Genomic DNA, 25979 nt, shown 5'->3' on the forward strand with positions numbered 1-25979 from the left:
CCAGAGAGGGAGAGAGCAGGGGAAGGTAGAGAGCGCCTGTCCGTGAAGCTGAGTAGCGGGTGAGCTGACACGCTGACACCGCGCACAAAAACACAAACTCCAGGCCCCAAATGATGTGTGAGTGTTAGATTTGTTTGGTATTGCTAACACAGGTACACCGCGCGCTCCTTCATTCCATTTCTCATGTGCCCCAAAAGAGAGAACATCGCGAATTTCGCGCCGGCGGCCGGGTCTGGCAAAATTCTTGAGCATCGTTTTCTCATTCTAAAGAAAGAAAGAAAACGGACAAGCCTGGGGGAGGAGGACAGGGTCCCCACCTGCACGAGCAGGATTTTGGAAGGACGATCAGGCGCACAGGTGGGGCTCTCCTCGTTCGGCCGGAGCGTCCTGGGCGGGCAAACGCCCGCGGCCCGGCGGCCGACTCTGGGATTGTAGGTCGAGTCTTGGGGTGGTACGGAGACGGTCACGAGAGACGGGGGACGGACGGAACCTCCGGACTCTAGGACGACGCCACGGGACTCTAGGAGCGAGAGAGTATGAAGGGAGTCTGGGCGGGGCTTCGGCCCGACGTCCCCCCCCTCGACGAGTCGACGTACGGCTCTAGTCGAGTAACCTTAGGGGACCCCTAGGGTTCTGAGGGCCGGATTTTTTAAGACCTTTTAAGAAACGACAAACGAGGAGGTTTGGGGGCTTAACTTGCCATTTAAGAGATTGCAGGCACGGGGGGTCCCTCTTTTAAGACCGTTTAAGAAAATCGGCCTCGCCGGCACGCGTCGCTGGGTTCCGCGCCGTTTTCTCCAATACTGCCGTTGTTAGGCACAAACCCGCCTCTGAAGACACATCTGTAAGTCTGGTGCACTGGCAGGAGCCATACTCGCATAGGGGACGCGTGCTAGCTGACTGTAGCCGGCTTCCCGGCCTCCGGCGTGTCTACCGGGAGCCTCCCGGACCATCGACCTCGGGAGCTCTCCCGCACCGTTTAAGCGTTTAAGACCGTTTAAGGAATTGGCGGCCCAGCAGCTCTTAAAACTTGCCATGGCAAGTTTTAAGCCGTTTAAGCCGCAGGCGCCCCAGGGCCCACCCTTTTAAGCCTAGGGGTCCCCTAAGCGAGTAACCGTAACTCGCTTTGTCAATCTCTTCGGACCTTTGATGTGAGTCAGGTCGGAGTCCATCGGCGGAGTCGTCGACATCGTGGTCGACGGGGTGTGCGAACCGATAGCGCAGTGGCGTGTCGGCGAGCGAGCCGAAGGCGCGCGCGAGAGAGAAATCCCTCGTCGGATTGGTCGACATTGTGGTCGACGGCAATGTGTTCTCCTTCTACTGTCGTGCATATGGCAGAGAGTCGCCCGCCGCTGCCATGCCGGAAGGGCAGGTCGAACCAATTGCGTAGCAGTCGTGTGGATCACCGGTATTACATACGCCCTGGCGAGCTGGTGCATCCACTTGGTTACCACGATCGACCGCCGCTACCACGTTCGGCCGGAGCGTCCTGGGCGGGCAAACGCCCGCCCCGGCGGCCGACTCTGGGATTGTAGGTCGAGTCTTGGTGGTACGGAGACGGTCACGAGACGGGACGGACGGAACCTCCGGACTCTAGGACGACGCCACGGGACTCTAGGAGAGAGAGTGTGTGAAGGGAGTCTGGGCGGGGCTTCGGCCCGACGCTCCTCACCTGCTCCTGACAAGGGACACGAGCTAGCGCGGTGCACGGTTTGACCCCAGTCAAGGTTATGAGAGCGGCCATAACAGGTGTTATGGCTGTTATGACTGGTTGCTCATAACACCTCATAACACCTCATAACACCTCATAACACCTCCATCGCTGTTGTGGCTGTTATGCCCACCCTACACCATTATCACCTCATAACCACCTCATAACACCTCATAACACCTCATAGCACTCATAACACCTCCCAGCTCCCACTGGTTGTTATGACAGCCAGCATAACAACCTCATAACAGCTGTTATGTGTGTCCCACGGAGTCTTTTCTTCTGGAGCCCCGCCGCGCGGACCCGGTGTTTCTTCGCCGCGGTAAAACTCTTCTTTTGGAGCGCCCGCGCCCCGCCCCGCCCCGCGTAGGCCGTAGCTACTACCCCCTCCAACTTCACGCAAGGTTAACTACTAATCTTGTGCGAGCAAGGCTTGCTCGCAGAAGATTAGTGCTTAAAAACGCGAAAAGCAAATTGCGTGCAACTGGGAAGGGGGGGGGGGGCGGGGTCTTCAGGGGTCTTGATTGTGAGCAATCTGAAGCCATCGCTCAGGCCTCAGGAGAGGCAGGTTGATGTTATTGAATTTAACTTGAGGGCAAAAGAGAAAATAGTTGGCGATCGATGCCGAACCTCGCGCGCGGAAGGCCGAAGCGAAAATTCCTCCGACGGCAGTTCGGTGTGGCCTCTCGGGCCAAAACACCGTGGACCCGGGACGGCTCTCTCATAGGACATAGCAGCCCGGCCCCATAACAGCCACAACACCCATAACATGTTATGGGCTGCTATGCCCAGAGAGCCATAAGCCATAACCAATAACAAAACTGTGAGTGGGAGGGTGCACACGGTGGACTCCCAACTCCACTGGCGGTCTCATCTCAGTCTAGCGACCTGCATCCAGCTTCTCACTGGCCGTCTCTCGCTGCCACAGGCACACTGACAGGGGAAGGCGGCCGCGGTCAAGCGTGCGCGGTTTCTTCTTGCGGACTCTGCAAAGAGCGCTGCGATGCCCAGCGAGCCGCACGTTGGCTCGGGCGGCTTGACGCCGGGGGCGCCCGTGCAGGCCCCCACACTTCCGCCCGCCGCCCACCCGCCCACCCCCAGGACCGCCCTCCCTCAAAACCTCGATCCCCGAACATGATGACAGCGAGTCGCCACGCCACAGGATGTGCCACCGCCGGGCGGCTTCAAGCCGGTACGATACTCGCGGAACCTGCCCAAGGGAGGGCCGTCGTCGCTGGTGATCGCACTCGGCTCCGCCGCCCTCTTCACATTCGGCATGTACAAGGTCATATCCGCCAACCGGCTGCGCCGGTTCGCGCGGGCCCACTCGCGCAACGGAAATGCCCCGCTGCCGCGCGCCGAGCGCCGACCTGTGCGCCACCAGGTCATGGTTTCGCGAGGAGAAGGACATACGGCTAGCGATCCTGCCCTTTCTGACGGCGGAGTCCGACTTGCAGTGCGCAGACGCCCCGCGCGTTGTTTAGACGCCGCATGTGCGCGCGTCTCCCCTCCCGCTGAGCGTCCACTCCACCCGCGCGGCAGGCAACAGCACATCAAGAGCACGCTCACCCAGAAGGAGGCGGAGCTCATGGCGAGCGTCCCTGGCTGGGAGGCGGGTGCGAGCGTCTACCACTCGCGGTACATGAAGCCGATGGAGAAGATTGGCGTTCCGCAGTCCCAGAAGAGCATCTTCGGCGCCACCTCGTGATCGCCGACCGCTCGTCTACTACTCTTTTAGCGTTAGCACGGCACTCAGGGCCGGTGGATGTTGGCGGCGGGCCGCTCTGACCTCTGTCCGCTCTCGTCGTCGTGCCCTCTCGAAAAGCGCTCGGGCTCGCGGCGCGTGACTCGCTCCCAGCACGCTTTGTTCATGCCATAGTTTTTTCTTTTCATTCTGCAAAGGGGTGTGAACGGAGAGAGCAAACTCCTGGCAGCTCCCACAGTCGAAATGTGCGCCAGCTGCCCGCTCACCTGTGTCACGCCGCCGCGCACGCACCTCGCTATGTGCTCGCGCGAGCTCCCGCCCGAGCCTCCAGCTCGGTTTCCCACTGCTGCGGAGCCGATCGCTTTTCCTCGGCGCTCGCGTCGAGCCGAGCTCTCGGCACTCTACGGCGGGCGTCGCTGTGCGGGGCGCCCGTTTCCTGCTGGCCCGAGCGGAAAGCTCCACGTGCCCGCGCGAGCTCCGGGCCGAGCCTCCAGCTCGGCGTCCCACTGCTGAGGAGCCGATCGTCGTCCGTCGGTGCTCTCGAGGAGCCGAGCTCCTTGGCCTGCGGCCGGCGACGCTGCAGGACGGCGCGCGCGCACCCCCCCCCCCTTCACCCGCGCGTTTTTCGGCGGGCGGGGCACAGGCACCCTTCGCCCCGGGGTTTTTACGGGGCGCAGCCCCCCCCCCCCCCTCCCTCGATCTCGCGGCGAGAGCACGAGCGCGCCGTCCCCCGGCGACGCGCCGCCACGCTCTTCCTTAGGTCGTCCTCCGAGATATCGGTGCCGGACCGGCGGGGCGGGGGCGGGGTGGCGTCGGAGCAAGTGTCTCGGCCTTCGGTCGACGGAGCGGCGACCCGCGAGTACGCTTCGTGGGCGCCCGACGAGGGTGGTGCTGCTGTCGCTCTGCCGCGTGCGCAGGCGTGCGCAGGCGTGCCGAGGTCTCGCGACGGCACTCAGCCCTTCGCTGGGCGTGTGGGACGCCGGGTACGACGAGCACGGCTTCTGGTCCGTCGAGGCTGCCCGCGCGGCGCGCGACGCGGCGGCGGCGCTTGCGCTGGACGCCGCCGACGGCGGCGCGGGGGCGGCGCGGGGGCGGCAGGCGCGGGGGCGGCAGCCGGCCCAGCGGGTCGCGGCCCTCCGCCCCCGCGGCGTCGTTGGAGGGCGAGCACCTCGAGTACCTACGGCGGCGGGGTGCGCCGTGGGGCGAGCCGCCCGTCGCGGGCGCCGCCGCGCCGCCGGAAGGGGCGAGGCGGCGAGCGAGGATCGTCGACTTTTGGCCGGGGGGCGCTCTCGACACTTACCGGCTGAGGTCACGTCGTCGGGCGCGTCGACGGGCTGGTTGGCCATGGTCCGCACGGCGGGGCGGCTGCGCCGCCAGGACTCGCGCGTCGCTGCACGCGGCCTGCAGAAGGAATGACAGCTCGGCGGCAAGGCTTTTCTTGCGCCGGGACGGCTAGGCTTTTTGTGAGACGCCGCTCTCGCGGAAATCGAGGAAGGCTTGGACTTTTCTTTTCTTGGGAAACGGGAGTGTTGGTTTAGAAGAGGCTGGCCAGCGACTGGACACACCGGCATGGGGGGACGCAAGCAAGGACGGGGATTGGAGGTTGTAGAGAGAGATTTAACTTTTTAAGCACAGCTCGAGGCGAAATAAAATTAGAAAGAAATGTACTCCCACCCTCTCTCTCTCTCTCTCTCTCTCTCTCTCTCTCTCTCTCTCTCTCTCTCTCTCTCTCTCTCTCCCTCTCCCTCCCTCCCTCCCTCTCTCTCTCTCTCTCTCTCTCTCTCTCTCTCTCTCTCTCTCTCTCTCTAAACCGTCTCACTCAAAATCTCTCTCTTTCTATCTCGGCTCTCTCTCTCTCTCTCTCTCTCTCTCTCTCTCTCTCTCTCTCTCTCTCTCTCTCTGTCTCTCTCTCTCTCATATCTCAAAATCTCTCTCTCAGAAGCGGAGCACACACGAAGATCGAAGTCGGCACAACAAAAATCCCCTTTGCAGCCAAGCCTACAGGGCACCTAATCTCTCTGGACTCTGCTCCCTACTCCCACCCACCACCCTCTCTACACGTCTCAGCTCTATCTGGAGTCTCAAAGAAAGAAAGAAAACAGCGACACCCCAAGGCCAAGCGCCAAGGGAGGGATGAGAGGACGGCACGCCGCTACCACACAGGGATTTTAGGGGAGAAGTGTGGTGCTAGCAGGTGTGTGTACTTTTTGCTTGGGGCGACACTCATGCTGAAATTCTGGAAAAACCTGAGCGGCCCCTGCGGTGCCCCTACCTACCTACCTACCTACCTACCCTACTTATGGGAAACTAAAAAAGAAATCACCGGATGGGTGAAGGTGGGGTACTATACCAACTGAAGTGATGGTTGGTGGTACTCTCCTGCAACCACAGTCCTTCCTGTGACATGGCAGGCCACTCTCAGGCCCTACAAAGCATCAGATCACCCACTTGGGGAGGGTTGACATCGTGATTTCTGCGGAAAATTTCTTTTTATGCTGTGAAAATTCCGGTGTGAAGAGAGGGAAAAACCCGAGGGGAGGGCCCAGACCTACCCTACCTACCCCGGCATGAGTGTCGCCCCAAGCAAAAAGTACACACACCTGGTGCTAGCCGTCGCCCACCCTCGGGCGTCTACCTCTTTCTATCTCCCTTCGCAGTTTCTCACCAATTCTCGCAGCGACCTTCATGCCACCTCGCGTTCTTCCCACTCTCGTCGTTCTCTCTCCTGCTGTCTCTTCCCCTGACTCATCGCTCTCCACGGCCTCGTTCGGACCGCTTGTTTTTTCACTGTTTCTTGCGCACGCGTCACTGCCACGACATCTACCCCCTCCCCTCGCAAAAACATGGCGGAGAACCTGGCTCCGGACGACGTGAACCTCGACCGGTCGAGGCCCTTCTGGTGGCGCAGGCTCACGGACTGCGATCCCATCTCGCTGGAGCCGCTGCGCCGACTGCGTGTCGAGCCGTTTGAGCTCGCCGCGAGCGAGGAGACTTCTCACTCCTACTTCTTCGACGCGAGGCTGCTGGCCTCGTACCTGGTGAGCTCGGGCTCGTTCGCGCATCCGATCTCGAGGCGCGAGCTCACGCGCGACGACTGCGTCCGGCTCGACGCCCACCTCCGCAAGCACCGGCTCGGCAAGGCGTGCGTGGAGCACGCCTGGGAAAACAAGGAGGACTACAAGAGGCAGAATGCGGCAACGAGCCAGGTGCGCGACATCCAGGCGGAGGCGACGGAGCTGCTCCGCGCCTTCTACGCCGCCTCTGGCCACGACTCCGGCGCCCTCCGCGGCGGCGGCCGCGGCGGCCGAGGCCGAGGCTTTGGCCGCGGAGGCGGCGGCGGAGGGGAGGAGGCGGCGGCCAGGCACGACTACGTGGACGAGGAGGAGTTTGTGGAGAGCGTGCCGCTCGGCGGCGCGCAGATCTCCTCTGCCGCCGACTTCCCCTCCCTCGGCGACGCCTCCGTGCCGCCGGCGGCGGCGGCAACTCCGCTCCAGGCCTCTTGGCTCGGGCGGGGGGGCGGCGGCCTCAGTCCGGCGGCTTCGGGCGTCGACCTGGCCAACGCGGAGGCCTTCCCAAGCCTCGGCGGCGCGGGCAGGGGCGGCGGCGCGCCGCTCAGCGCCGGAGGGTGGGGCGGGCGTGGCGGCGCCGCGCTCCGTCAGCCCGCGGCGGCGCCGGCCGGCGGCGCCAGCCTCGCGGCGTTCGCGGGGGCGCAAGGTGGGCGAGAGCCGCCGGCGGTCGACTCTGCCGAGGCGTTCCCAAGCCTCGGCGGCGGCCCCGCACCGCGGCCCTCCTCGTCCGCCGCCGGCGTGGGAGGCTGGTCCCGCGCGGTCGCCTCTGCCGCGCCGGCGCCGCCTCCGACGATGGCGCAGACCGCCTTCGCGTCTGCGGAGCCGCCGCCGTCGATCGACTCGGCGGAGGCCTTCCCGACGCTCGGCGCGGCGATGCGGTCGGGCGTGCCGCCGGCGAGGCGCCTCGACAGGGACGAGCTCGTCCGCCGCAACCGCAGCCTGCAGGCAGCGCTGTCCGGCTCGCTGGCGGGCGAGGGGCGCGAGCGCGGCATGGGTCTCTTCAAGGTTGCGTCGCTCGCCTTCCAGCGCGGCGCCTCCGACGCCACCGCCTACATCGCCGCCTTCGTCCACGTCTTTGGCAACGAGGCCGCGCTGGTGCACCTGCCGGAGCTCATCGCCCTCTGCCCCGACGCGCCAAAGCAGGCCGACCTCGGCCGCGCGTTTGACGTCTTCCGCGCGGAGCGTCTAGCCGAGCGGGGCGCCGCCGTCGAGCGGAGCGCCGCAGGGGTGGGCACGTTTGGGAGGGGGGGCAGGAGCAACGGCTGGGGCCGTGGTGGACGCCGCGGAGGAGGGTGAGTGTGGGGGAAGTGAGCTGCGTGGCGGGCGGCGCGGCGACGCGGTTACGGTCTAGTCCGAGACGCGGCGCGGCGCGGCGACGCGGTTAGTCCGAGACGCGGCGCGGCGCACAGGTTGTGTATCGGGCACCCGAACTACCGCACTGCCTCGTCTTAGAACAGCTCTCGCACTCGCTACTCTCATTACCGAAAAAAGCGCCCGCCCACACACCCTGCGCCTGGGCGCGCCCCGAGAGCGCGCCCCGAGAGACCGCGCGGTCGAGGCGATATCGCGGCGCCTGCTGTGGTGCCGCGAGATACAGTCCATACAGCATCCGCCCGGCCGTCGCGCGCACCACCCACTCCGGCGCTCTGGGGTGACGGGGGCGCAAACTCTCCAGGGCGCGGCTCAGCCCCAACCGTCGCTTTGCTTCTCGCCGAACAATGCGGCAGAAGCGCCGGTGGCGAGCAGCAGCACAAAGCCCGAGAGGTTGAAGAAGACCTGTCGCGGTCGTGGGCATGTCAGGGCCATTGGGAGGCGGTGATGTGGCTGTGAGTCGGGAGATGAGCGGCGCGGCACTCACAGAACCCGACTCGATGACGTCGACGTGCCACATGACGATCGGCACACCGATCACCAGCGTGACGAGCGACGCGAGTAGGAAGATCGCCCAGTGGAACCCCGTCGGCGCCGAGTCGAAGAGTGACTCGCTCTGCCGCGCGAGCGCCGCCAGCGGCAGCAGCATGAGTGCATAGAGGAGGAGGCTCATCAGCGGCCACCAGTTATTGTACATCGCGCACGCGAGGATGTGCATGAAGATGGCGAGGCTCAGTAGCCCCGCTGGGACCAGGAGGCCGACGAGGTTGGACATGGTGGCCGGCGTTCCACTCGCGGGCGCCCTGGCGAGTAGAGGCCCCGCCCACGAAGGGTACCGGAGAGCGGGGGGGCGAGTGAGGCCCCGCTTGAGACTAAATTTAGTGCGTGTGAACGCCGGCACTCCTCCAAAATCACCTCGGAGGTTTTTGCCACGGCGCTGCAGCGTCGCCACGGCTACTACATCTCCAGCGCCAAGTACGTGTACGACGCCAAGGAGGCTATGCGGAAGGGCGACCAGCTTGCAAACGGATCGAACGAAGGACCTGAGGGAGGGTGTAGAGGATGTAGAGTGTAGAGCGCTGTAGAGCTGTAGAGATGTAGAGCGCTGGAGAGCGCTGTAGAGCGCTGTAGAGCTGTACAGCTCTACATCCGCCGCGGGACGAGGCGCCTCCGTTGTAGAGCGATGTAGAGGCGCTCTACAACGTGAAATCTCTACATACAACACACTCTACATCATAAGCGGCGAACGAGGCACGACATGAGGCGCGTTGCACTTGCCACCTTGCCAGTGCTGCCCTGGTGCTGCCCTGGCCTTCTGTCTGCCCGCCCAATGGGTGGCAGGTGCCTCTGCTGCTGTGGCATGCCTCACGGCTGCGACTGGCCGGCGCCTCGGCGCGTCAGCTCGGCTCGGCGTAGTGATAGTGGCCAGCGCAACTCGCCTGGACTCAACGCTCAGGCCAGGAGCTCCCGCACGCGCTGGCGCGAGTCATGGCGCATGCAACGCGCAGCAATGCTCTCCTCGCCTCGCGCAAATGCGACCGTCCTCGCAGCCGACAGTCCACCGCCTGCTAAAGAAGCACAGCGACGAATGCGGCACCGGCGACACATGGCAGGCTGGTCATGACGCAGTCATAGGGTGTTGGTGTGCCGTCGGAATGACTCTCTGTGTGTCAGGACTCTCTGTGTGTCAGGGATAGTCAGGGCTGTCCATCAGAGCTCCAGTAAGCTCGGAGACACCCCATTAGCGCGGCTCGACCTCTTTGAGTCACTGCCTTCCCGGCGGTTTGGCTGTAGAGCCTCTACAACAAACTCTACAGCAAAATCGCGCTCTACATCGCTCTACAACGGAGGCGCTTCGTCCCGCGGCGGATGTAGAGCTCTACAGCTCTACAGCGCTCCAGAGCGCTCTACATCTCTACAGCTCTACAGCGCTCTACACTCTACATCCTCTACACCCTCCCTCAGCGAAGGACATTCCGTGCGAGCACAACATTCGTCACAACGGCACCATGTATGCGTCGGCCAACATGGTCCGTGCACGAGCCTGCGGCAAGCTCGTGCTCGGTGACAAGGCGAACCCTCAGACGACTTTCCATCTCAACGAGGGGCACGTCACCGACATGTGCGAGATCGGCGGGGACCTGCAGTCCCAGCGCGATGTCCACTACGAAGTCAAGGTGCCTAGCGCCCTCACAAAGACGAGGCAGGCTGGGCAGGGCTCGGCGGCACACGGCGGATGCTGTGCGTCACTGGGCCACAAGTTTGGTTTCGGCAACACCCTCGACCAAACCTTGCTCAAGGTTCTTGGGTGCAAAGAGCGCGGCCACAAGTCACAGGGCCCGCTCGTCCATGCGACCGGTAAAGGCTGGGTCAAAGGGCACAAGGGACAGTACTACGACGCGCTCCATGTCAAGAACGGAATAGTCAAAATTTGTCTCGTCGAAAGCCAGGTCGGCATTGCGCCGCCGACCAAGAGAATCATCTTCAACTTCGCCAAAGAGGTCAGCAGCCCGAGCGCCGTCGACCGCACCGACTACGGCACAGCCTCCGGCAGCGCCCGGGGCTTTGTCCAGCACCACTCGCAACAGCTCTCGCGCGCCGCCGTCTGTGGCGACGCGCAAAACATCAACAACGCTGCTCGCAACATGCGTGTCGCGCACTCATTCATGACCGGTCTCAATGTCCCACCCCCTGCGCGCGGGCCTTCTAGGCCCGTGGGTAGTCTCACCCCATCCCCAGGGCTTGGGCTACAGTGGGTTGCGGGCATTAAGAAAACAGGATGCCGCGGCACGCCGCCGTTTCTAAGCCTTTCCACAGCCCTCTTCCACCCCACGCCGTGGTTTCTTAGCTCCGGCCGGGGCACTCAAGCCAGAGCGCCGGCCCGAAGGATTTTTTGGTAAGAGGTAAGCTGCCTGCGGTCCGCGAGCGAGGGCGGTGCCAGAGTCTGCCGCCAAGTCGGCTCTCTGGATGACGGGAAGACGCACACACGCCTCCATCCACTCCACTCAGAACACCGCAGACTTGGAAAGTGACAAGTGCGCGCCGCAGGCAGGCGAACGAAGAGAAATTTGAGCTGCGGCTCCCGTTCACACTCGTGTCTGGCCTTTTCTCGGGGCCGCGCCTGCGGCGCGCCGTGGTTTCTTAGATTTTTGCGGAAATCGCTTGGTAGGGTTTCTTAATGCGACGTTTTCTTAATGCCCGCAACCCACTGTAGAGCAGGTTTTCCGGAAAACAAAAAGGAAAACAGGGGGTCCCCAGCACTTTGCGTTTCCGGAAATTTCCAGGGAAAACAGAGGGTGTTTGGTGCTCCATTCTGGAAAGTCGCGAGTTTCCCTGAGTCTGAGAGCTGGTCTGGGGCAAAATCTGAGGCAAAATCGAGGAAATCGACAAAATACCCAGGCGGTCGCAGGGTAAGTTCCAGGTATACACGGGTTCTCCGCAAAATTCCCGGCATTTTGCCGATTTGCATTTGGCCTAAAATTTGGCTGATTTTGGGCCCAAACCAGCCTCAGACTCGGCTCAGCGCCCAAAGTTTGACGATTTCCACGGAGTTTTCCCGGGAAAATAGAGAGGAAAAGAGAGGGTGTTGTAGAGAAAAAAGGAAAGGAAAACAGACGGGGTGCGAGAGGCAAACCTGCTCTAGCCCAACCCAGGGCCTCCAGGGCTCGCACCTCAACCTCTCACAGGACCAGCGCACAGCGCCATAGGAGGTATTTTCTTCTCAATAACAAGGCTGTGAATCCGTCACGAGCCTGCGGCAAGCTCTTGATCGGTGACAAGGCGAACCCTCAGACACGAGGGTCGAGGCAGGCTGGGCAGGGCTCGTGGGCTCGGCGGCACACGGCGGATGCTGTGCTTCACTTGGGCCACAAATTTGGTTTCGTTGGCACCCTCGACCAAACCTTGCTCAAGGTTTTGGGTGCAAAGAGCGCGGCCACAAGTCACAGGGCCCGCTCGTCCATGCGACCGGCAAAGGCCTAGCAGGCAAAGGCTGGGTCAAAGAGACAAAGAGCACAAGGGACAGTACTACGACGCGCTCCATGTCAAGAACGGAATCGTCAAAATTTGTCTCGTCGAAAGCCAGGGCGGCATCGCGCCGCCGACCAAGAGAATCATCTTCAACTTCGCCAAAGAGGTCGGCAGCCCGAGCGCCGTCGACCGCACCGACGGCACAGGCAGCCTCCGGCAGCGGCCAGCGCCCGGGGCTTCGCCCAGCACCACTCGCAACAGCTCTCGCGCGCCGCCGTCTGTGGCGACGCGCAAAACATCAACAACGCTGCTCGCAACATGCGTGTCGCGCACTCATTCATGTGATGACCGGTCTCAATGTCCCACCCCCTGCGCGAGGGCCTTCTAGGCCCGCGAGTCTCACCCCATCCCCCCCAGGGCCTCCAGGGCTCGCACCTCAACCTCTCACAGACCAGCGCACAGCGCCATACGAGGTATTTTCTTCTCAATAACAAGGCTGTGAAAACAAGGTCTCTGAAGCATCCGCCGCCGCCGCCGACGCGCCGACAACTCCTGAGAAGGCAGGCATCAAATGTCGAGGACGGAGAGCATTGCTAGAAATCGTACCCCAAACTCTGTCGAGCGGGAGCTCGGTCAGGGGTGGTAGAGAGATGTAGGACCTTCCTTCGGTCCGCCTCTCACACCCTCGTCACTGTCTGCGATGTGAGCTTCTTGTTTCTTATCAACCTATCTGTGAATGAGTGCGTATATAGCGCGACTTTAGCGCGACTTTAGCGCAAATTTAGTACATATTTAGCACATATTTAGCACATATTTAGTGTGTTTTATCTCCAATTTAGCGCCACATTTAGTTCACTTTAGGTGCGGGCAGCTGCAGTACATTTAGTGTGGGTCCCGCATCTTTAGTGCGGGCACGCATCTTTAACACGTCTTCCCGGCCACACCACAGCTAGCCAGGGCCGCGTGCTTTGCTCCTTGGCTGCCAAGAATGCACCACAGGCAGGAGATGCCTCTCCCTGCTACCCCTCACCTCTCCCTGCTGCCACGGCAGCGCCACCATCGTCTGCTCGGCCGTGTCTGCCATCGCAGTAAAGTCGTTATGTTCCGGCAAACAGTTTTGCCGCTCGGCGGGCCCGGAGAAGCAGCCGGGAAAGCACCGGAGGCTGATATTTAGCTGAAAAACCTTCGTTCGGTTGGGGATGGGACGGGAAACTTTTGCGAGTGGGCAGGGGACTGCAGGGGGAGAGGGGGAGGGCCGGGAGGGAGGCCCAGCGAGGGGCTGCGGCTGGATCCTAGTGAGTGCGCGGATGGACTAAAGACGCACTAAACCTCGCTAAATCTGGATGTACAGTTGTAAAGTCGCACGCAGTGAACTCGCGCTAAAGTTGCGCTGAATTCGCGCTAAAGTTGCGCTAACTAAATTCGCGCTAAAGACTAAACTGAGAGAAACTTGAGAGAAGAGAGCACTAAAGTGTTAAAGATGCAGTACACATAAACACTTCACACCGCACTAAATTTAGACCCAGGCGCCCTCCGCCCCCCCCCCCCCCCCCCGGTGCTCTTCTTCGACACAAATACCTCGATAGCCACAGCACAGACAATCGCATGAGAAGCGAGAAAAAAGAAACACGCGCCCGTGCCGACTATGCGCAGAGCGGAGGCTCGGACGTCGCTGGTGGCTGAAAGGTGGTGATGGTGGCGAGATCTTTTTGTTTGTATTGCAATTTCTCGCATTTACTTGATATCCCGGCGCGTCCCGATAAACCGAAACGACGTGACCGTCCAACAATCGCGAGGTGGTCCCCAGTGCACACAAAAGCTTTTGCGCAAAAAGAAAAAAGAAAGAAAACAGAAACTCAAGGGAGGGATGGGAGGACGGCACGCCGCCACCACACAGGCTTTTGCGCAGCAACCCGCCGCGGCCCACGCGACATTTTTTTTTGGCACAGCACGGGGCCGACATCTGCGACATCTGGTGGCTGGGCGCTGGTGGCTGGGCGCATCTCCTCAATCGTGTACAATGCGTGCTGCTGAGGAGGACGTCGCCGCGTCTCCATTCGCCCGCCTCCCTGACGCTCTTGTTGCGCTCGTCCTCTCCCACCTCTCCGACGTCGCCTCGATCGGTCGCGCGCTCACCGTCTCGCGCGGCTTTGCAGCGGCCGGCACAGCCGATGCCCGCCTCGTCTGGGCTCGCGCCGCGGCGGCGCTGCAGTGGCGGCTTCGGCGGCGAGAGAGCGAGACGGACCGCGAGCTGTGTGTACGCGCGAACGCGCGGAGGCAGCGCATCGCAGTCTTTGGCGGAAGCTTCCGCAGTCCTCTTTACACGCACGACATGTACGACGTGGCTCGGCAGGAGTGGCTGCCCTCCCCTTTCTTGTTCACCACGTACCCCAGAGATGCCTCGGCGCTGGCGAGCGACGGCGCCACCGTGGCCCTGCTCGGAGGCTGGGGAGGCACGCGGGCGGTGCGGGCGGTGGAGGCGGCCTCGCTCACGGAAGAGGCTCGCTCGTGGAAGAGGCTGACGCCGCTCCCCCGCCGGCTCTGCTTTGGCGCGGCGCAGATGGACGCCTCGGGCCGGCTCTGGTTTGCGGGCGGAGGCGTCGAGAGCTCTGCCGCCGCCGGAGCGCTCCCGTGCCCACGGCCACACACCCACGCTGGCGTGCTGGCCGCGTATAGGCTCCTCAATCTACCGGGGCGCGCGCTGCCACGGCGAGGTGCTGCACCTCGACGGCGGGGCGTGGCGCGAGGCGGGCGAGCTCGTGTCGCCGCGGTGTGGCCTCGCCGTCGCCGCCGACGCGCGCTCCTCCTCCTTCTTCGCACTCGGCGGGTATGCAGGAGGCACGCGCTACCTCTCCACCGCCGAGGCCTTCGACACGGCGACCGGCAAGAGCACGCCGATCCCGAGCATGGGGGTTGCGCGCTCTGGCCCGGGCGCCGCCGTCGGGCCCGACGGAGCCCTGTACGTCGTGGGCGGCTCGTCGGACGGCTGTGTCTCACTGAGATCGGCGCAGACGACGCCGCGGCGCGAGCCCGCTGCGAATGCTGCGCCTGATCAGATCATTCCGAGCGCTATAGGCCGAGCGCTACGACCCGCGCGAAGGGCGGTGGGAGCCCCTCCCGCCACTGCCCACCGCACGCGGGTACTTGGGCGCGACGTTCGCGCTCGACGGCCGCTTGTACGCCGCGGGCGGCGCGGAGTGGCCCGGCGGAGGGGGCGGAGAGGAGGAGGAGGAGGAGGAGGGGGCGAGCGACGCATTTGAGGCGTTTTGCCCGCGCACCGGCCGGTGGGAACGTCTCCCGCCGCTGCCTGCCGGTCGCGCGAATCTGGCGGTCGCGGTTGTGTTCTCGTGAAGCTGAAGGTGAGAGGTGTGGGGTGGACTGGCAAATAAATAAATAAAACGGGCAAACTCTGAGACGAGATGGGATTTAGGGACATGTGTGGAAGACTGGCAGCCTCTCAGTCGTAAATTCTTTTTTCCCTTTAGCGATCGACTGCGAGCTCTGTCTGGTATAGCCCCAGCCGACTCCGCGCTCTCGAGGGATCTCGAGTTGCGGAGCTCCCTGCTGCTCGGAGTACGAACTCTGTTCACACCGAGCAGCTGGGAGTCGCTGCGGCTATAGCAGCTGCGAGCTCAAGCACAAGCGTGGCGTTCGTATGCCGTCCCTCGCCGATCACCTCGCCTCCCTACTGCGCCTACTGTGGAAGGTGCTCATGGCTCCGCTCTGGTTCTTCGATCGCGTCGACAAGGAGAAGGCGGTCCTCGCGGTGCCGCCAGCAGTGCGCCGACGCATGCTCAAGCTCATGTTCGGGCCGACGCTCGCGTGGACGATGCTGCTGCACCGCGCGATGCCCGACCAGCGCCGCTGGTACGACCGTGTGGATGAGCGGCTCATCCTGGGCGCGCTGCCGCTCGAGAAGTCGCTCGAGAGCCTGGCGCGCGTCGAGCGCGTCTCGGGTGTCCTCAACATGTGCGACGAGTTTGACGGCCACGCGAGCTACGGCCGGCTCGGAATCACGCAGCTGAGGCTTCCGACGATGGACTACTGCTCGCCCTCCGCGCAGCAGGTGGAGAACGGCCTCGACTTCATCCGCAAGCAGCCCCCGGGAGGGACGGTGTACTGCCACTGCAAGGCGGGCCGTGGCCGTGCAGGCGCGCCCGTCCGCGCGGCCACCCGGACGCCTGGCGTTGCCGACCCGGCCCTCGCCGTCCCACCCGGACCCTGCCCCGCGCCCGTCCCCGGCCCGCCGCCGCTGTCTTGCAATCGTCTCCTGCCGCCGCCTCTCCCTCTCCCTCTCGCTCAACGGCCTACGCCCGCCCAGGCCCGCCACCCACGCCGCCGACGCACCGCCCCTCCATCGCGCAGGGACCATGGCCATGGCCTACCTCATCACCGAGAAGGGGATGACGCCGGCACAGGCGCAGGCGGAGCTACGGCGCATCCGGCCGCACGTCTCGCCGCGGCTCTGGCGCCGCCCGCTGCTCGAGAGGCGCCGGCCAATGGCGTGTCCCGTGACACGTGCTGCGACGTGCCGCGTAGGTCGCGTCCCACTGTGCGCGAGATGTACCGTCGAGCCACCTACCGGCGCATGCAGCCGCAAGAAGGGCAAATGCAGCAGCCGCAGCAGCAAGCGCCGCCACAACAGCAGGCGCCGCCGCAGCAGGCGCCGCTAGCGCAGCAGCAAGCGCCGCCGCCGCAGCCGATGACGGCGGGCGGGCAGTGGACCGGGGCGGTGGGCGGCGGTGATGGCGCAGCGGCGGCGGCTGGCGGCGCGCCTCAGCCGCCCCAGCCGGCGGGCGGCTTGTGGCCGGGGGGCGGCGAGAACTAGGCGCGGCCTTCGCGAGTGTGCGGTGTACGCGCGGCCGAAGCAGTGGGTGGCTGTTAGTCACGTCAGAGAGGACACACAGGGCATCTCACACTCTCGCCGTGTTTTCGTAGCTCCGCTTCCTCTCTCGCGCCGCGCCGACGGCCGCGGTGAGGGTGTAGAGAGGCGAGCGATTTGCTTTTTGTGAGACGCGGCTGTGAGACGGTCTTTTCTCGCAGCTGCGAGACATGCTTTCTCGGAGCGGCCGGGGCATCCAAAACAACAGGGCGGAAGGGAGGGGTGACCATACGCGCAGCGCAGGAGGGGTGCCCCTAAGGGGGCACAAAGGTAGCTCAAAGGGGAGTGAACAAGACGCCGCACAGGCGACGTGCACGCTCGCCGCCTGCGCTCGCCGCGTCGCTCTCTCCCTCCCCTTCTTTGCTTGAACTATCCTCTTCGAGCACCGAGCACGCAGCACGTTCCACGTTGCGCGAAGGCGCGAGTTTGGCAGGCGGAGGCCGGAGCCGCAGCCGGGACCGGCGGGAGCCGGAGGTGGCAGCAGCAGCACGCGCGTGTGGCGGGCGGCGGCAGAGCACAGGGGTCAGGGCGCGAGACCCCCCGGTCCCCGCGCGACACTTTCCAGCGTCCAGGATTGTTTCCCGGGAAGCCGCGGAATCTGGTCTCCGCCACGAGCACGACCCAGCGGTGTGCTATTTTTCGCTCAAATTGAGGACAGTTGCGTGGCCAGCGTCACAGACGCAAGGGCGACGAAGTGCGCGCGCAGAACTCGGCGCCGGTCAAATGACAGAGCTAGGACAGCTGCCGCTGCCGCGCCCGCGCCCTCGGCGGCGGCTGCAGAGCGCCACCGCGCGAGCATAGCCGCCAATCGCAAGCCGCGCTCACGCTCCGCCATGGAGCGGCGCGCGGCGCGAGCCGACGCGGCGCCGGACCAGTAGCGGAGCACCCGGCGCAAGCGGTGCCCCGCAGCGAGCCACCGCAGCATGACGGCGGACGCCGTGTAGCCACCCCACGCGCTCAACACGCGCTGCGCCAGCCGGCGGCGAGCAGCCCGCCTGCGAGCCAAGGCACACATCTCCAGACTGTTCACAATCTTGGGGGGGGGGGGGGGGGGCATGCTCCGCCTGTGGCCGTCGAGCGCGATCAAGTTGCGCCTCGCGCGTCGTATCGCACCTCGGGCCGCCACGGCCGCCGCGGCGTGCGACCGCAAGGCGCCGAACGCTGTGCGGCAACTCGTGCCCCGCAGCTGCAGCGCGGCGTCCCCCTCGCGCCGCCCCAACAGGGCCTCGCGCCACACCTCGGCGCGGCGGCGGGACACCGCCGCGCGCAAGCGCATCCATGCGCCATAGAGCGCGCACCTGCCAAGTACGTCACACGCGTAAGCAATCCTTAGTCACGCTCCCCCACTAGCCACAGAGAGCGCGCACTGCGTGGCCGCGAACACGCTCCGGTGCGCGTGGTAGGCGAAGCGCCGCCACCTCTCGAGGGACGCGGCGACGCACGCGGCAACCCGCCGCTGGGCCAGCGCCCAAGTGACGCGCCGCTGGCGGTGGAGCTGCAGTGTATGCACGGCCCTCCGCACGGCGGCCTCGCAGCGCGCGGTGGCAAGCTCGCCCGAGAGCCGCACGTGCTCGACCGAAGCTGCGGCGCGGCGTTCCGCACGCCGGAGAGCGCCGAACGCCTCGGCAGCGTGGCGGCGGCGCAACGCGGCGTCGTGTCGCTGCGCGGCGAGACTGCGGCGGCGCGACTGGGCGAGCTGCGCGAGCAGCGCGCGGTAGCACTGCAAGAGCAGCCTACAGTGCCGCAAGCACGCGCGTCCAGCAACGGTCCAGCGGCAGGAGAGCGCGCGGGAGTGCACAGCGACCTCCGTCGGCGGTGGTCGGTGGCAGCGCGGTTGCCCGCGAAGTCAACGGCAGTACGATGCGCGACTCCTCGCCACGCCAGCAGAGCCCGCATTTGCCTCCGCCGCGCCAGCTGGGCTCGCCCGAACGCCTACTCACGGGACCTCCGCACGGTCGGGTGCAACGGCGCAGAGGGAGCGGAACCCCCTTGAGTCGCCGAGCCAAAGCGTCGGCCGTGGAGCGCGAGGCGGAAGCGACGGCGCGCCACGCCGCGAGCGAGCGGCGCCGCCGCGCCAATTCTCCAAGCCCGACTGCAGCCACGGCGCGCCGCCCAAAAACAGCTTCAGACTGGCCGCGCCGGACAGCGCCGCGCAGCGTCGCCGCCCGCCGCCGCACAGCAGCGCCCGCCTGCCGGCGGCGGGTGGCGGCGGCTGCGGCGGCGACCCCACACCAGCGGCAGAACCAGCCTCGCCTTGCATGCAACGCCGCCGCGTCGCCGCGCCGCGCCGCCTCGCCCCTTCGCCCCGCCTCGCCACGCCACGCATCGACGGCGCGTGCGATGAGTCCGGACGCACGGCGCGCGGAGAGAAGCTCGATGCTACCCCTCCGCGCCAATGCGTGCCCGGTCGCACGCCGCCATGTGGCCAGCGCGCCGCCGCTGGCAGCCGCCGCGTGGTGTGCGCGCGCAACGGACGCGCTGTGCGCCTCGGCGGCGCAATCCACCCAATAGCGCAAAGCGCGCGCCTACAGCAGCCACGCCACGCGCAGGTCACCTGGAGGAGGGTTGAAGGCGCGGAGGCGTAGTGCGAGGGAGCTCCTTGAGCTTGTGCGCCCTGCAAGCCATTAAGTGCGCCACTAGAGACTCGACCTCCGCAGAGCGCTGCTGCCGCCGCCTGGACGCGTCGTAAGCCTCCCGAAGCCGCCCACTCTCCCTCGCCCCACGCACCCTCCGCCCGCGCACTCCCGCTCCCTCCTCCCCCGCCGCCCTCGCGGCACCGAACCACAGCGCAAATGCGGTCGCGAGGCGCGCGCCGCGCGCGTGCGACCGCGCCCGCCTCGCCCGGTGCTGCGACCGCCGGTGGTTGGCTGCCAGCCCCCGCCAAGCCGCAAGGGACGCGAGCGCCTGAGGCAGACGTCTCACGGACAGGTCAGGGGCACGTCTCCTCCTCTGCCAAGCCACAGGAGAGCGGCAGGCCGTGGCGAAGGCGAGCCGAGCCCGACTCTGGTGCACAGCGCGCAGCATCGCCGTGTGAGCGGCCCACGAGGCCAGCGCATCGGCGCACCGGCGCGTCGGCAAACGGCGCGCCGCGACGGCTGCGGCGCGAGAGAGCGCCTCGAGGCGGATCGCACCGGTCCGCCAGAATGCCAGGGCCGCGGCGGAGTCGGCGCGGCGCCGCGTTCGCAGCAGGAGGGCAGCCGACCTCGACTCGGCTGCGCGCGCCGTCCAGAGAGCCCAGACCGGCCGGGCCGCCGACACCGCCCGCCGCCTCCGGGCAGAGCCCAGCTTCCTGGCCACCTCCGCCGCCGCCGCCTCCTCCGCCGCCCAGCTTTGGAAGGCGGCTCTGCTCCGGGCGCGACGAGCGTGCGCCTCGCCTCGAGCCGCAGACAGCGAGGCGGCGAGTCGCAGCAGTGTGGCCTCCCGCCACGCCGCGAGGGCACGCCGCTGCTGCGCGCGACTCGCCCGCAGCTGCGCGCTCGCCGCCCGGGCGGCCAACTCGGCGGCGGCGCGCCAGACGGTGACAGCGACGCGGCGCCGGCGCGCGTGGAGCGCCCGCCTAAATTCGCCGAGGTTCGCCGAGATGTGTCCAGAGTTGTCGAGGTGGAGCCGAGGTGGCTCGGAGGTGGCTCGGAGGTGGCTCGGAGGTTGGTCGCCTGAGCACGCGCCACGCGGCGGCCACCTCGCGGCGGGCGGCGGCGTGCTCGCTCCAGCGGCGCAAGCCTCGCATGCGCAGTCTGCGAGTGCGTGCGGCGCCCAGGGTGGTGAGGATAGTGCCGGGGGCGGGGAGGGTGGCGGGGAGGGTGGGAGGGGGTGGGAGAGGGTGGGAGAGGGTGGGGGGGGGCTAGGCGGAGTGCACCGGTGCTCGAGGTGGCGGATGGCGGGCCGCAGCAGCCCTCGCCGCAAGGCTCGCGCGGTCGCGTGTGCACGAGCCAGCGCGAGGCACGCGGCGAGTCGGCGCCGCCTCCCTGCCGCCGCGGCGGTGCGCTCCGCGCCTCTCCGCTGGGCGAAGCCTTGCCTGTGGGGTGCGGCGGGCACGGCTTGGCCGGGGCGCGGGGTGGACGGGGGCGGGGTGGGGCGGGGCGGCGGGCGGGGCGGCGGCGGCGTGACTCGCCACGTCGAGAAGGCAGCGGCCGGGTGCATGTGGGAGAGGAGAGGCCCCAGCGAGGGCAGGACGAGACGACAAGGCGTGCTCCGCGCGGGAGGCGAGCCCGCCGCCTCTGCCGCCGCTGGCAGAGGTGCCGCCTCCGCCGCTGCCAGCGTCGCCGCTTCCACCGCCGCTACCAGCGTCGCCGCTTCCGCCCTCGCCGCTGCCGCAGCCCCCGCCCTCGCCGCCTCTTCTCTCGCCGCCGCCGCCGCCGCTACCGCCGCCGCCGCCTCCGCCGCCACCGCCGCCTCCGCCGCCTCCGCCGCCACCGCCGCCTCCGCCGCCTCCGCCCTCGCCGCCTCCACTGCCGCCTCCCTCTCCGCCACCTCCCTCGCCACCTGCTCCCTCGCCGCTGCCTCACTCGCCGCCGCCTCCCTCGCCGCCGCCTCCCTCGCCGCCGCCTCCCTCGCCGCCTTGGCCCCCGCCCGTGCCTCCTCCTCCCTCGCCGCCCTCGCCGCCTCCTCCGATGCGAGTGCCTCCGCCTCCCTCCTCCTCGCCCTCGCCTCCTCCTGCGCCCGCTCCGCCGCCGCCAAGATTCGCGCGTCGCGCGCGGCCGCCGCTGCGCGCCGCCTCTCGTTCGACTCCTTGGTCGCGAGTGCGCGCGCCGCCGCCTCACTCGACCGCTTCGCCTGCAGCACCAACGCACCAACGCCTCGGCCGTGAGCTGCGGTGGACTAGACGAGCAGCGCGAGTTTCGAGGGCGCTCGCTCGCCTTTTCCGCCTCCGCAGCCTCCCTCGCCGCCGCAGCCTCCCTCGCCGCCCTCGCCTTGGACGCGGCGGCGCGGCGGGCTGCCGCTCGTCTCGCCGCCGCGGCAGCCTCCTCCCTCGCCGCAGCATCCCGATCCGCCATCGCCGACCAAGCGGGAGCAGCAGCGGCGTCAGTCTCGGGCGGAGCAACGGCAGGCCCGTGAGTCACAGCGTGAGGAGCCAAAGCGTCGGCAATCTGCGTAGCGCTGGCGGTGCAGGCGGCGCTGGTCGCAGCGGTGCGCCGGCGATCGTCTGCGGCGACGGCTCGCCAGGCGTCAAAGCTCAGCGCACGTAGCCGCGCAGCCGCGTATGCCACCACCTCCTCCACGCTCAGCTCGACTCCGCGCCCACACAGCGGACGGCCGGGCGGGCTAGGCTCGCCTCGCAGCCCAAGCAGAACCGCCTCCGCCGCCTGGCCAGAAGAGAGGGCGGTGAGTCTTACTTTGAGCCGTGGCGATGACGAGCTACCGACGGCGCGTGGTTGCCTCGCCGGTAGCGAGGCACGACATGGAGCAGAGCGAGAGCAGAGTCGGCCATTCGAAGTCGCGACGAAAGAAGCGAGACCGTGGGGCAGAAAGCGCACGCGTGGGACACGAGAAGACAGTGAGCCAACCCTGGCGAGTAGAGACCACGCCTCACTTTTTCACAGGGGGGGATCCGTCTGGAAAAAGGATGCTTTTCGCTGCGCATGCTCGAGCCCCCGGCGAGGGCTTGTGCTGTGAATAGCAGGCGTGGTCTCTACTCGCCAGGAGCCAACCGGCGTCGTTGGCGCACCTACTGAGCGGCAAATGCGCAGGAAATAAGGAAAGGCGCGTTACTTCATGCGGAAGCTTGACAAACACAAGACGCCCCTCCTCAAGACCTCCTCGACGGGCGTTGGCAACGCCTCGAGTGGCGGCACGCCCGCCTCCGTCGGCCACTCCTACGCCTTCGGCAACACCGAGGAGAAGGCCCGCCGCCTGAACATGGGCTGCAAGGCGCGCGGGCAGCCCAGCCAACCCTTCTCCCACAAGACCGGCCACGGCTACGTCAAGGCGCATCGCGGTTTCTACCACGACGCGATCTTTGTCAAGCGCAACAACTTCAACCTGCTGCTCCACGAGACGTTCGGCGGCGGCTTCTCGCCCACCGCCGTTCTCAAGCTGCGCCGCCTCGCGCGCAAAGTCGCGCGCGGCAGCGTTGACCGCACGGCCTACTCGCCCAAGCACTCGCTCTCTTTTATGTCCACCATGCAGAGCGCATCTCTCTCTCTGTTGTGCGAGGCGTGAACCGCGCCATTCGCTCTCACCTGGCAACCCTGTCTGCACGTCTCGCGCGCGCGTGAACAGGGCTCCAGGCCCCAAATGACGTGTGAGTGTTAGAGTTGTTTGGTATTGCTAAAAATCTCTCTCTCTCTCTCAAACACACGGCGAGGGCGACAGCAAGAAAGAAAGAGTCGAACGAACGGGCGACGCTTGGCCTTTATACGCTTTTCTCGCCGAGTACTATCTATATTCTTTTTGCGTATTCTTTCCGTATTCTTGTCCAAAATAGGGTCTATATTCTCGAATATGGCAAGAATATGGCTCCAAATAGGGGCCTATCTAAATTCTCGAATATTCTTTATATTCCGGCTGAAAATCGCAAGAAATCACGACTCTCACAGTGATTTGGGCTCGGCAGCTTGTCAGCCCTCAGCCGAAGCTGGGGCCGGTCCCGTAGCCGAGAGAGCCCGCGCCGATGAGTTCGACGCGGTCGGGGGGGCCTGCGGAGAGGCCAGCGAGAAGGCGATCGCTGTACTTCATGGTTGGTGTCATCAAGTGACGGGCTGACAAGCCAGAGGTTGGTTAATAAAAATCTCTCTCAAAATCGTTTCGAAAAAGAATATAGAACATGAAGAAAAGCGTATAAAGGCCAAGGCGGCGCCTGAACACCAAAGACACAGCTATATTCCTGAGACGAGCGAGGGCAGCCTCCTTAAAAGCAATGGGGTCTAGATTTGGAGCGCTCGCCGAAGAGGAGTATGACAGAATAGCGCCCGTGATTGCCTGCACGCTGCCCGCACTCACGGACTCCATATACCCGAAAGAAAGAGAGGGGCCGTTGCAGGAGAGGTGACGAGGGAACTGCAGGTAGTTGGCAAGGCAGCTTCGATCGCCATCCTGACATGGCTCATGGGTGCGAAACAACGACAAGACCGAGGCACGGGCAGAGGAGCGAGAGAAGAATATAGGGGTGGATAAAGCGCCACCCTGTTCACGGCATGGAGGGTGAGCCACGCCGAACGTGTACTGAACGTAGAGCCGAACGGAAGGAAGCCGGGGAAGACGAACCAGAGGAGGACGAAACACCTGTGGTAATCCCGTCGACTCGTCAGCTGTCACGATGCACCCGAAGGGGACCCCACAGCGCCAACACCATCTGTGGAGAGGTACAAGTGCTCGAAACGAGAGTGGACCTGAGCAACGACATGACTTGGCGGGGCAAATGATTGGGGTGGGTGTCAGAAGAGTCGTCCTTGCGCGAGGAGAGCTTGATAAACTCGAGGGGCCAAAATACGCCGCGAGGAGGGCGGAGTTGCGCCGCGCGAGAAGAAGCCGCGAGAGCAAGGGATCGGCCGGGGCAGCGGCGGCGCAGCAGGACGAGGTAGAGGAGAGCGACGCGACAGAGGATGAAGCGGCAGGAGGGAGAACGACGAGAGTGGGGCGACCGCGACGTGGCATAAAGGTTGCAGCGAGAATCGGCGAGGGACTGCCTTAGGGACTGCGAAGGGAGATAGAAAGAGGCAGACGCCCAAGGGTTGGGTGGGCGACGGCTAGCACCACACTCCTCTCCTTAAAATCCCTGTGTGGTGGCGGCGTGCCGTCCTCCCATCCCTCCCTTGGATGGTCTGTTTTCTTTCTTTCTTAAAGCGGACGGCAAGCGATCCCACGACAGACAGCGAGTGTGGGGACTACATGATCCGCACACAAGAAGACAACGCAGTAAGTCTCTCTCACATTACAAGGACATTCTACAACAGTGAAAAACATGAGCGGTTAGGTTAGGTTAGGTAGGAAGGTGAAGAACAGCCAGGCTCGGACTGGACATCAACGCGGTATGGGTGGACGCTAGACAGATGATGACGACACGCACGAGCGACGGAGCGACACACAGACACAAACAGGCTGCTCACAAGACACACAGCCAGCGTAGCAGCCTCACACCCTCAGGTAGGTAGGTAGAAAGGTGAAGAACAGCCAGGCTCGGACTGGACCCTCAGGCGAGAAGAAAAGCGGGGGGGGAAGCGGGGAAGAAATCGCGTCCCGAGATGAACACACACTGGCAATCGGCTGTGGACATCGTCAGGCCTCTCAAGAGCATCTGCGGAACCATTTTCTTGTCGTCGCGCTGCCGGAGAGTCACCATGTTCTCTCGGAGAGTCAAGGCGCGGAGAGCCCGCGGCGCCTCCCAGCCGCAAGCCAGGGCCAGTGCACATCACCGGCCGCCGCCACGTCCACCCGTGCTGCCTTTGCCGATCCCTCTGCCGCCTCCAGCCCCATCGTCCGAGTCAGCCGGCCGTAGTCGCCCATCCCCCACCTGAGCCGTCAGCGCCTCCAGCCCCGCGAATCCGTGCATGAGATGGCGAGATCGCCGCCCATGCCGCTCTCCGACCGCGCCGCCTCGCCACCACCAGGCGGCCGCGACACGCGGAGTCAGCTTTGGCGCCTCGAGCCTTCAGGGCCGGCGGCCGTCGCAGGAGGATCGCTATACTACTATTGAGCAGCTGGCGCCCGGCTGCGGGTTTTACGCCGTGTACGACGGCCACGGGGGAGAGGTGTGCACTCGCGCACGGCCCACAGCCCGCGCCTTCCGCACACCCTCCACACCCTCCACCGCACACCCACACGCGCACGCGCGCGCGCGCGCGCTCGAGCGGCTCTCTGAGCAACGTCCGGGCGGTCGGGGCTTGGCCGGATCCGAGGCGCCAGAAAGCGCGGCTCGATTCCAGCGCTGCGCTGCCCACCCGCCTGCACCCACGACCGTTGCACACCCGCCCACCGGCCTTTGCGACTCGCAGAGGGGCGTGGTTGGTGCGGGGGGAAGCATTCGGGCGGTCGCAGAGTGCCGGTCCGGGTTTCGCGGCTCAGACGCACCCCGCAGCGCGCGCGACGCCTCCTCCACGCGCGCGCGCACACGCGCGACACCACCCGCCAGCCGGTGTCGTCCAGCGCAGCCTGCGGCGGGACGAACTCACCAGCACCGCCGCCCCACGACTCGCAGCGGGCGGCCGTCTTCGCTTCGGCCGCGATGCAGGCGCGGCTGCAGGCCTCGCCGGGGTTTGGGAAGCGCGACTACGCCGCCGGGTTGCTGCAAGCCTTCAGCGAGGCGCGCTCCCCCTCTCTCGGTCGGGCCCGCTGTCG

At 65.6% G+C, this 25979-nt stretch overlaps 7 protein-coding genes across 7 annotated transcripts in view; 6 read left to right on the forward strand and 1 right to left on the reverse strand.

Moving 5' to 3' along the window:
* Positions 1-2714: 2714 nt before the first annotated feature.
* EMIHUDRAFT_100956 (hypothetical protein) lies at positions 2715-3419 on the forward strand (the record flags this gene model as incomplete). Its single annotated transcript, XM_005776889.1, has 4 exons — positions 2715-2765; positions 2874-3022; positions 3096-3167; positions 3254-3419. 4 exons carry the CDS (start codon positions 2715-2717, stop codon positions 3417-3419), a joined length of 438 nt encoding a protein of 145 aa, XP_005776946.1.
* Positions 3420-3641: 222 nt separating this feature from the next.
* Positions 3642-5060, forward strand: EMIHUDRAFT_435321 (hypothetical protein; the record flags this gene model as incomplete). Its single annotated transcript, XM_005776890.1, has 2 exons — positions 3642-4003; positions 4177-5060. Coding segments are annotated over 2 exons (1058 nt in total), but the record flags the coding sequence as incomplete, so codon positions are not given.
* Positions 5061-5983: 923 nt separating this feature from the next.
* On the forward strand, positions 5984-7780 carry EMIHUDRAFT_206484 (hypothetical protein; the record flags this gene model as incomplete). The annotated part of the gene is made up of 4 exons (XM_005776891.1): positions 5984-6006; positions 6325-6622; positions 6797-6877; positions 7166-7780. 4 exons carry the CDS (start codon positions 5984-5986, stop codon positions 7778-7780), a joined length of 1017 nt encoding a protein of 338 aa, XP_005776948.1.
* A 132-nt stretch (positions 7781-7912) lies between these two features.
* On the reverse strand, positions 7913-8691 carry EMIHUDRAFT_421436 (hypothetical protein). The gene is made up of 2 exons (XM_005776892.1): positions 8343-8691; positions 7913-8260 (listed from the first exon to the last, which is right to left on the reverse strand). The coding sequence occupies exons 1-2, from the start codon at positions 8628-8630 to the stop codon at positions 8168-8170; spliced, it is 381 nt and encodes a 126-aa protein (XP_005776949.1). The 5' UTR covers positions 8631-8691; the 3' UTR covers positions 7913-8167.
* Positions 8692-13844: 5153 nt separating this feature from the next.
* EMIHUDRAFT_206488 (hypothetical protein) lies at positions 13845-14899 on the forward strand (the record flags this gene model as incomplete). The annotated part of the gene is made up of 3 exons (XM_005776893.1): positions 13845-14423; positions 14539-14801; positions 14881-14899. The coding sequence occupies 3 exons, from the start codon at positions 13845-13847 to the stop codon at positions 14897-14899; spliced, it is 861 nt and encodes a 286-aa protein (XP_005776950.1).
* A 546-nt stretch (positions 14900-15445) lies between these two features.
* On the forward strand, positions 15446-16835 carry EMIHUDRAFT_435325 (hypothetical protein). The gene is made up of 3 exons (XM_005776894.1): positions 15446-15975; positions 16190-16292; positions 16364-16835. The coding sequence occupies exons 1-3, from the start codon at positions 15480-15482 to the stop codon at positions 16650-16652; spliced, it is 888 nt and encodes a 295-aa protein (XP_005776951.1). The 5' UTR covers positions 15446-15479; the 3' UTR covers positions 16653-16835.
* An 8071-nt stretch (positions 16836-24906) lies between these two features.
* The window catches only part of EMIHUDRAFT_435327 (hypothetical protein), a 3076-nt gene continuing 2003 nt past the window's right edge, over positions 24907-25979 (forward strand). The window contains exons 1-3 of the mRNA XM_005776895.1: positions 24907-25003; positions 25253-25393; positions 25840-25944. Coding sequence (XP_005776952.1) covers positions 24983-25003; positions 25253-25393; positions 25840-25944 — 267 coding nt within the window. The 5' untranslated portion in view covers positions 24907-24982. The remainder of the gene's footprint in view (positions 25004-25252; positions 25394-25839; positions 25945-25979) is intronic.

Source organism: Emiliania huxleyi (genome assembly GCF_000372725.1).
Source record: "Emiliania huxleyi CCMP1516 unplaced genomic scaffold EMIHUscaffold_27, whole genome shotgun sequence".
Classification (NCBI taxonomy): Eukaryota; Haptophyta; order Isochrysidales; family Noelaerhabdaceae; genus Emiliania; species Emiliania huxleyi.

Bases quoted from the DNA above. Each gene is read 5' to 3' on its own strand.
- EMIHUDRAFT_421436 (XM_005776892.1), bottom strand. From the start codon at position 8,630: ATGTCCAACCTCGTCGGCCTCCTGGTCCCAGCGGGGCTACTGAGCCTC. The intron at 8,261-8,342 runs GTGAGTGCCGCG...CGACCGCGACAG, and splicing joins ACGTCATCGAGTCGGGTTCT to GTCTTCTTCAACCTCTCGGG.
- EMIHUDRAFT_435325 (XM_005776894.1), top strand. From the start codon at position 15,480: ATGCCGTCCCTCGCCGATCACCTCGCCTCCCTACTGCGCCTACTGTGG. The intron at 15,976-16,189 runs GCGCGCCCGTCC...TCCATCGCGCAG, and splicing joins GGCGGGCCGTGGCCGTGCAG to GGACCATGGCCATGGCCTAC. The intron at 16,293-16,363 runs GCGCCGCCCGCT...CGTGCCGCGTAG, and splicing joins CACGTCTCGCCGCGGCTCTG to GTCGCGTCCCACTGTGCGCG.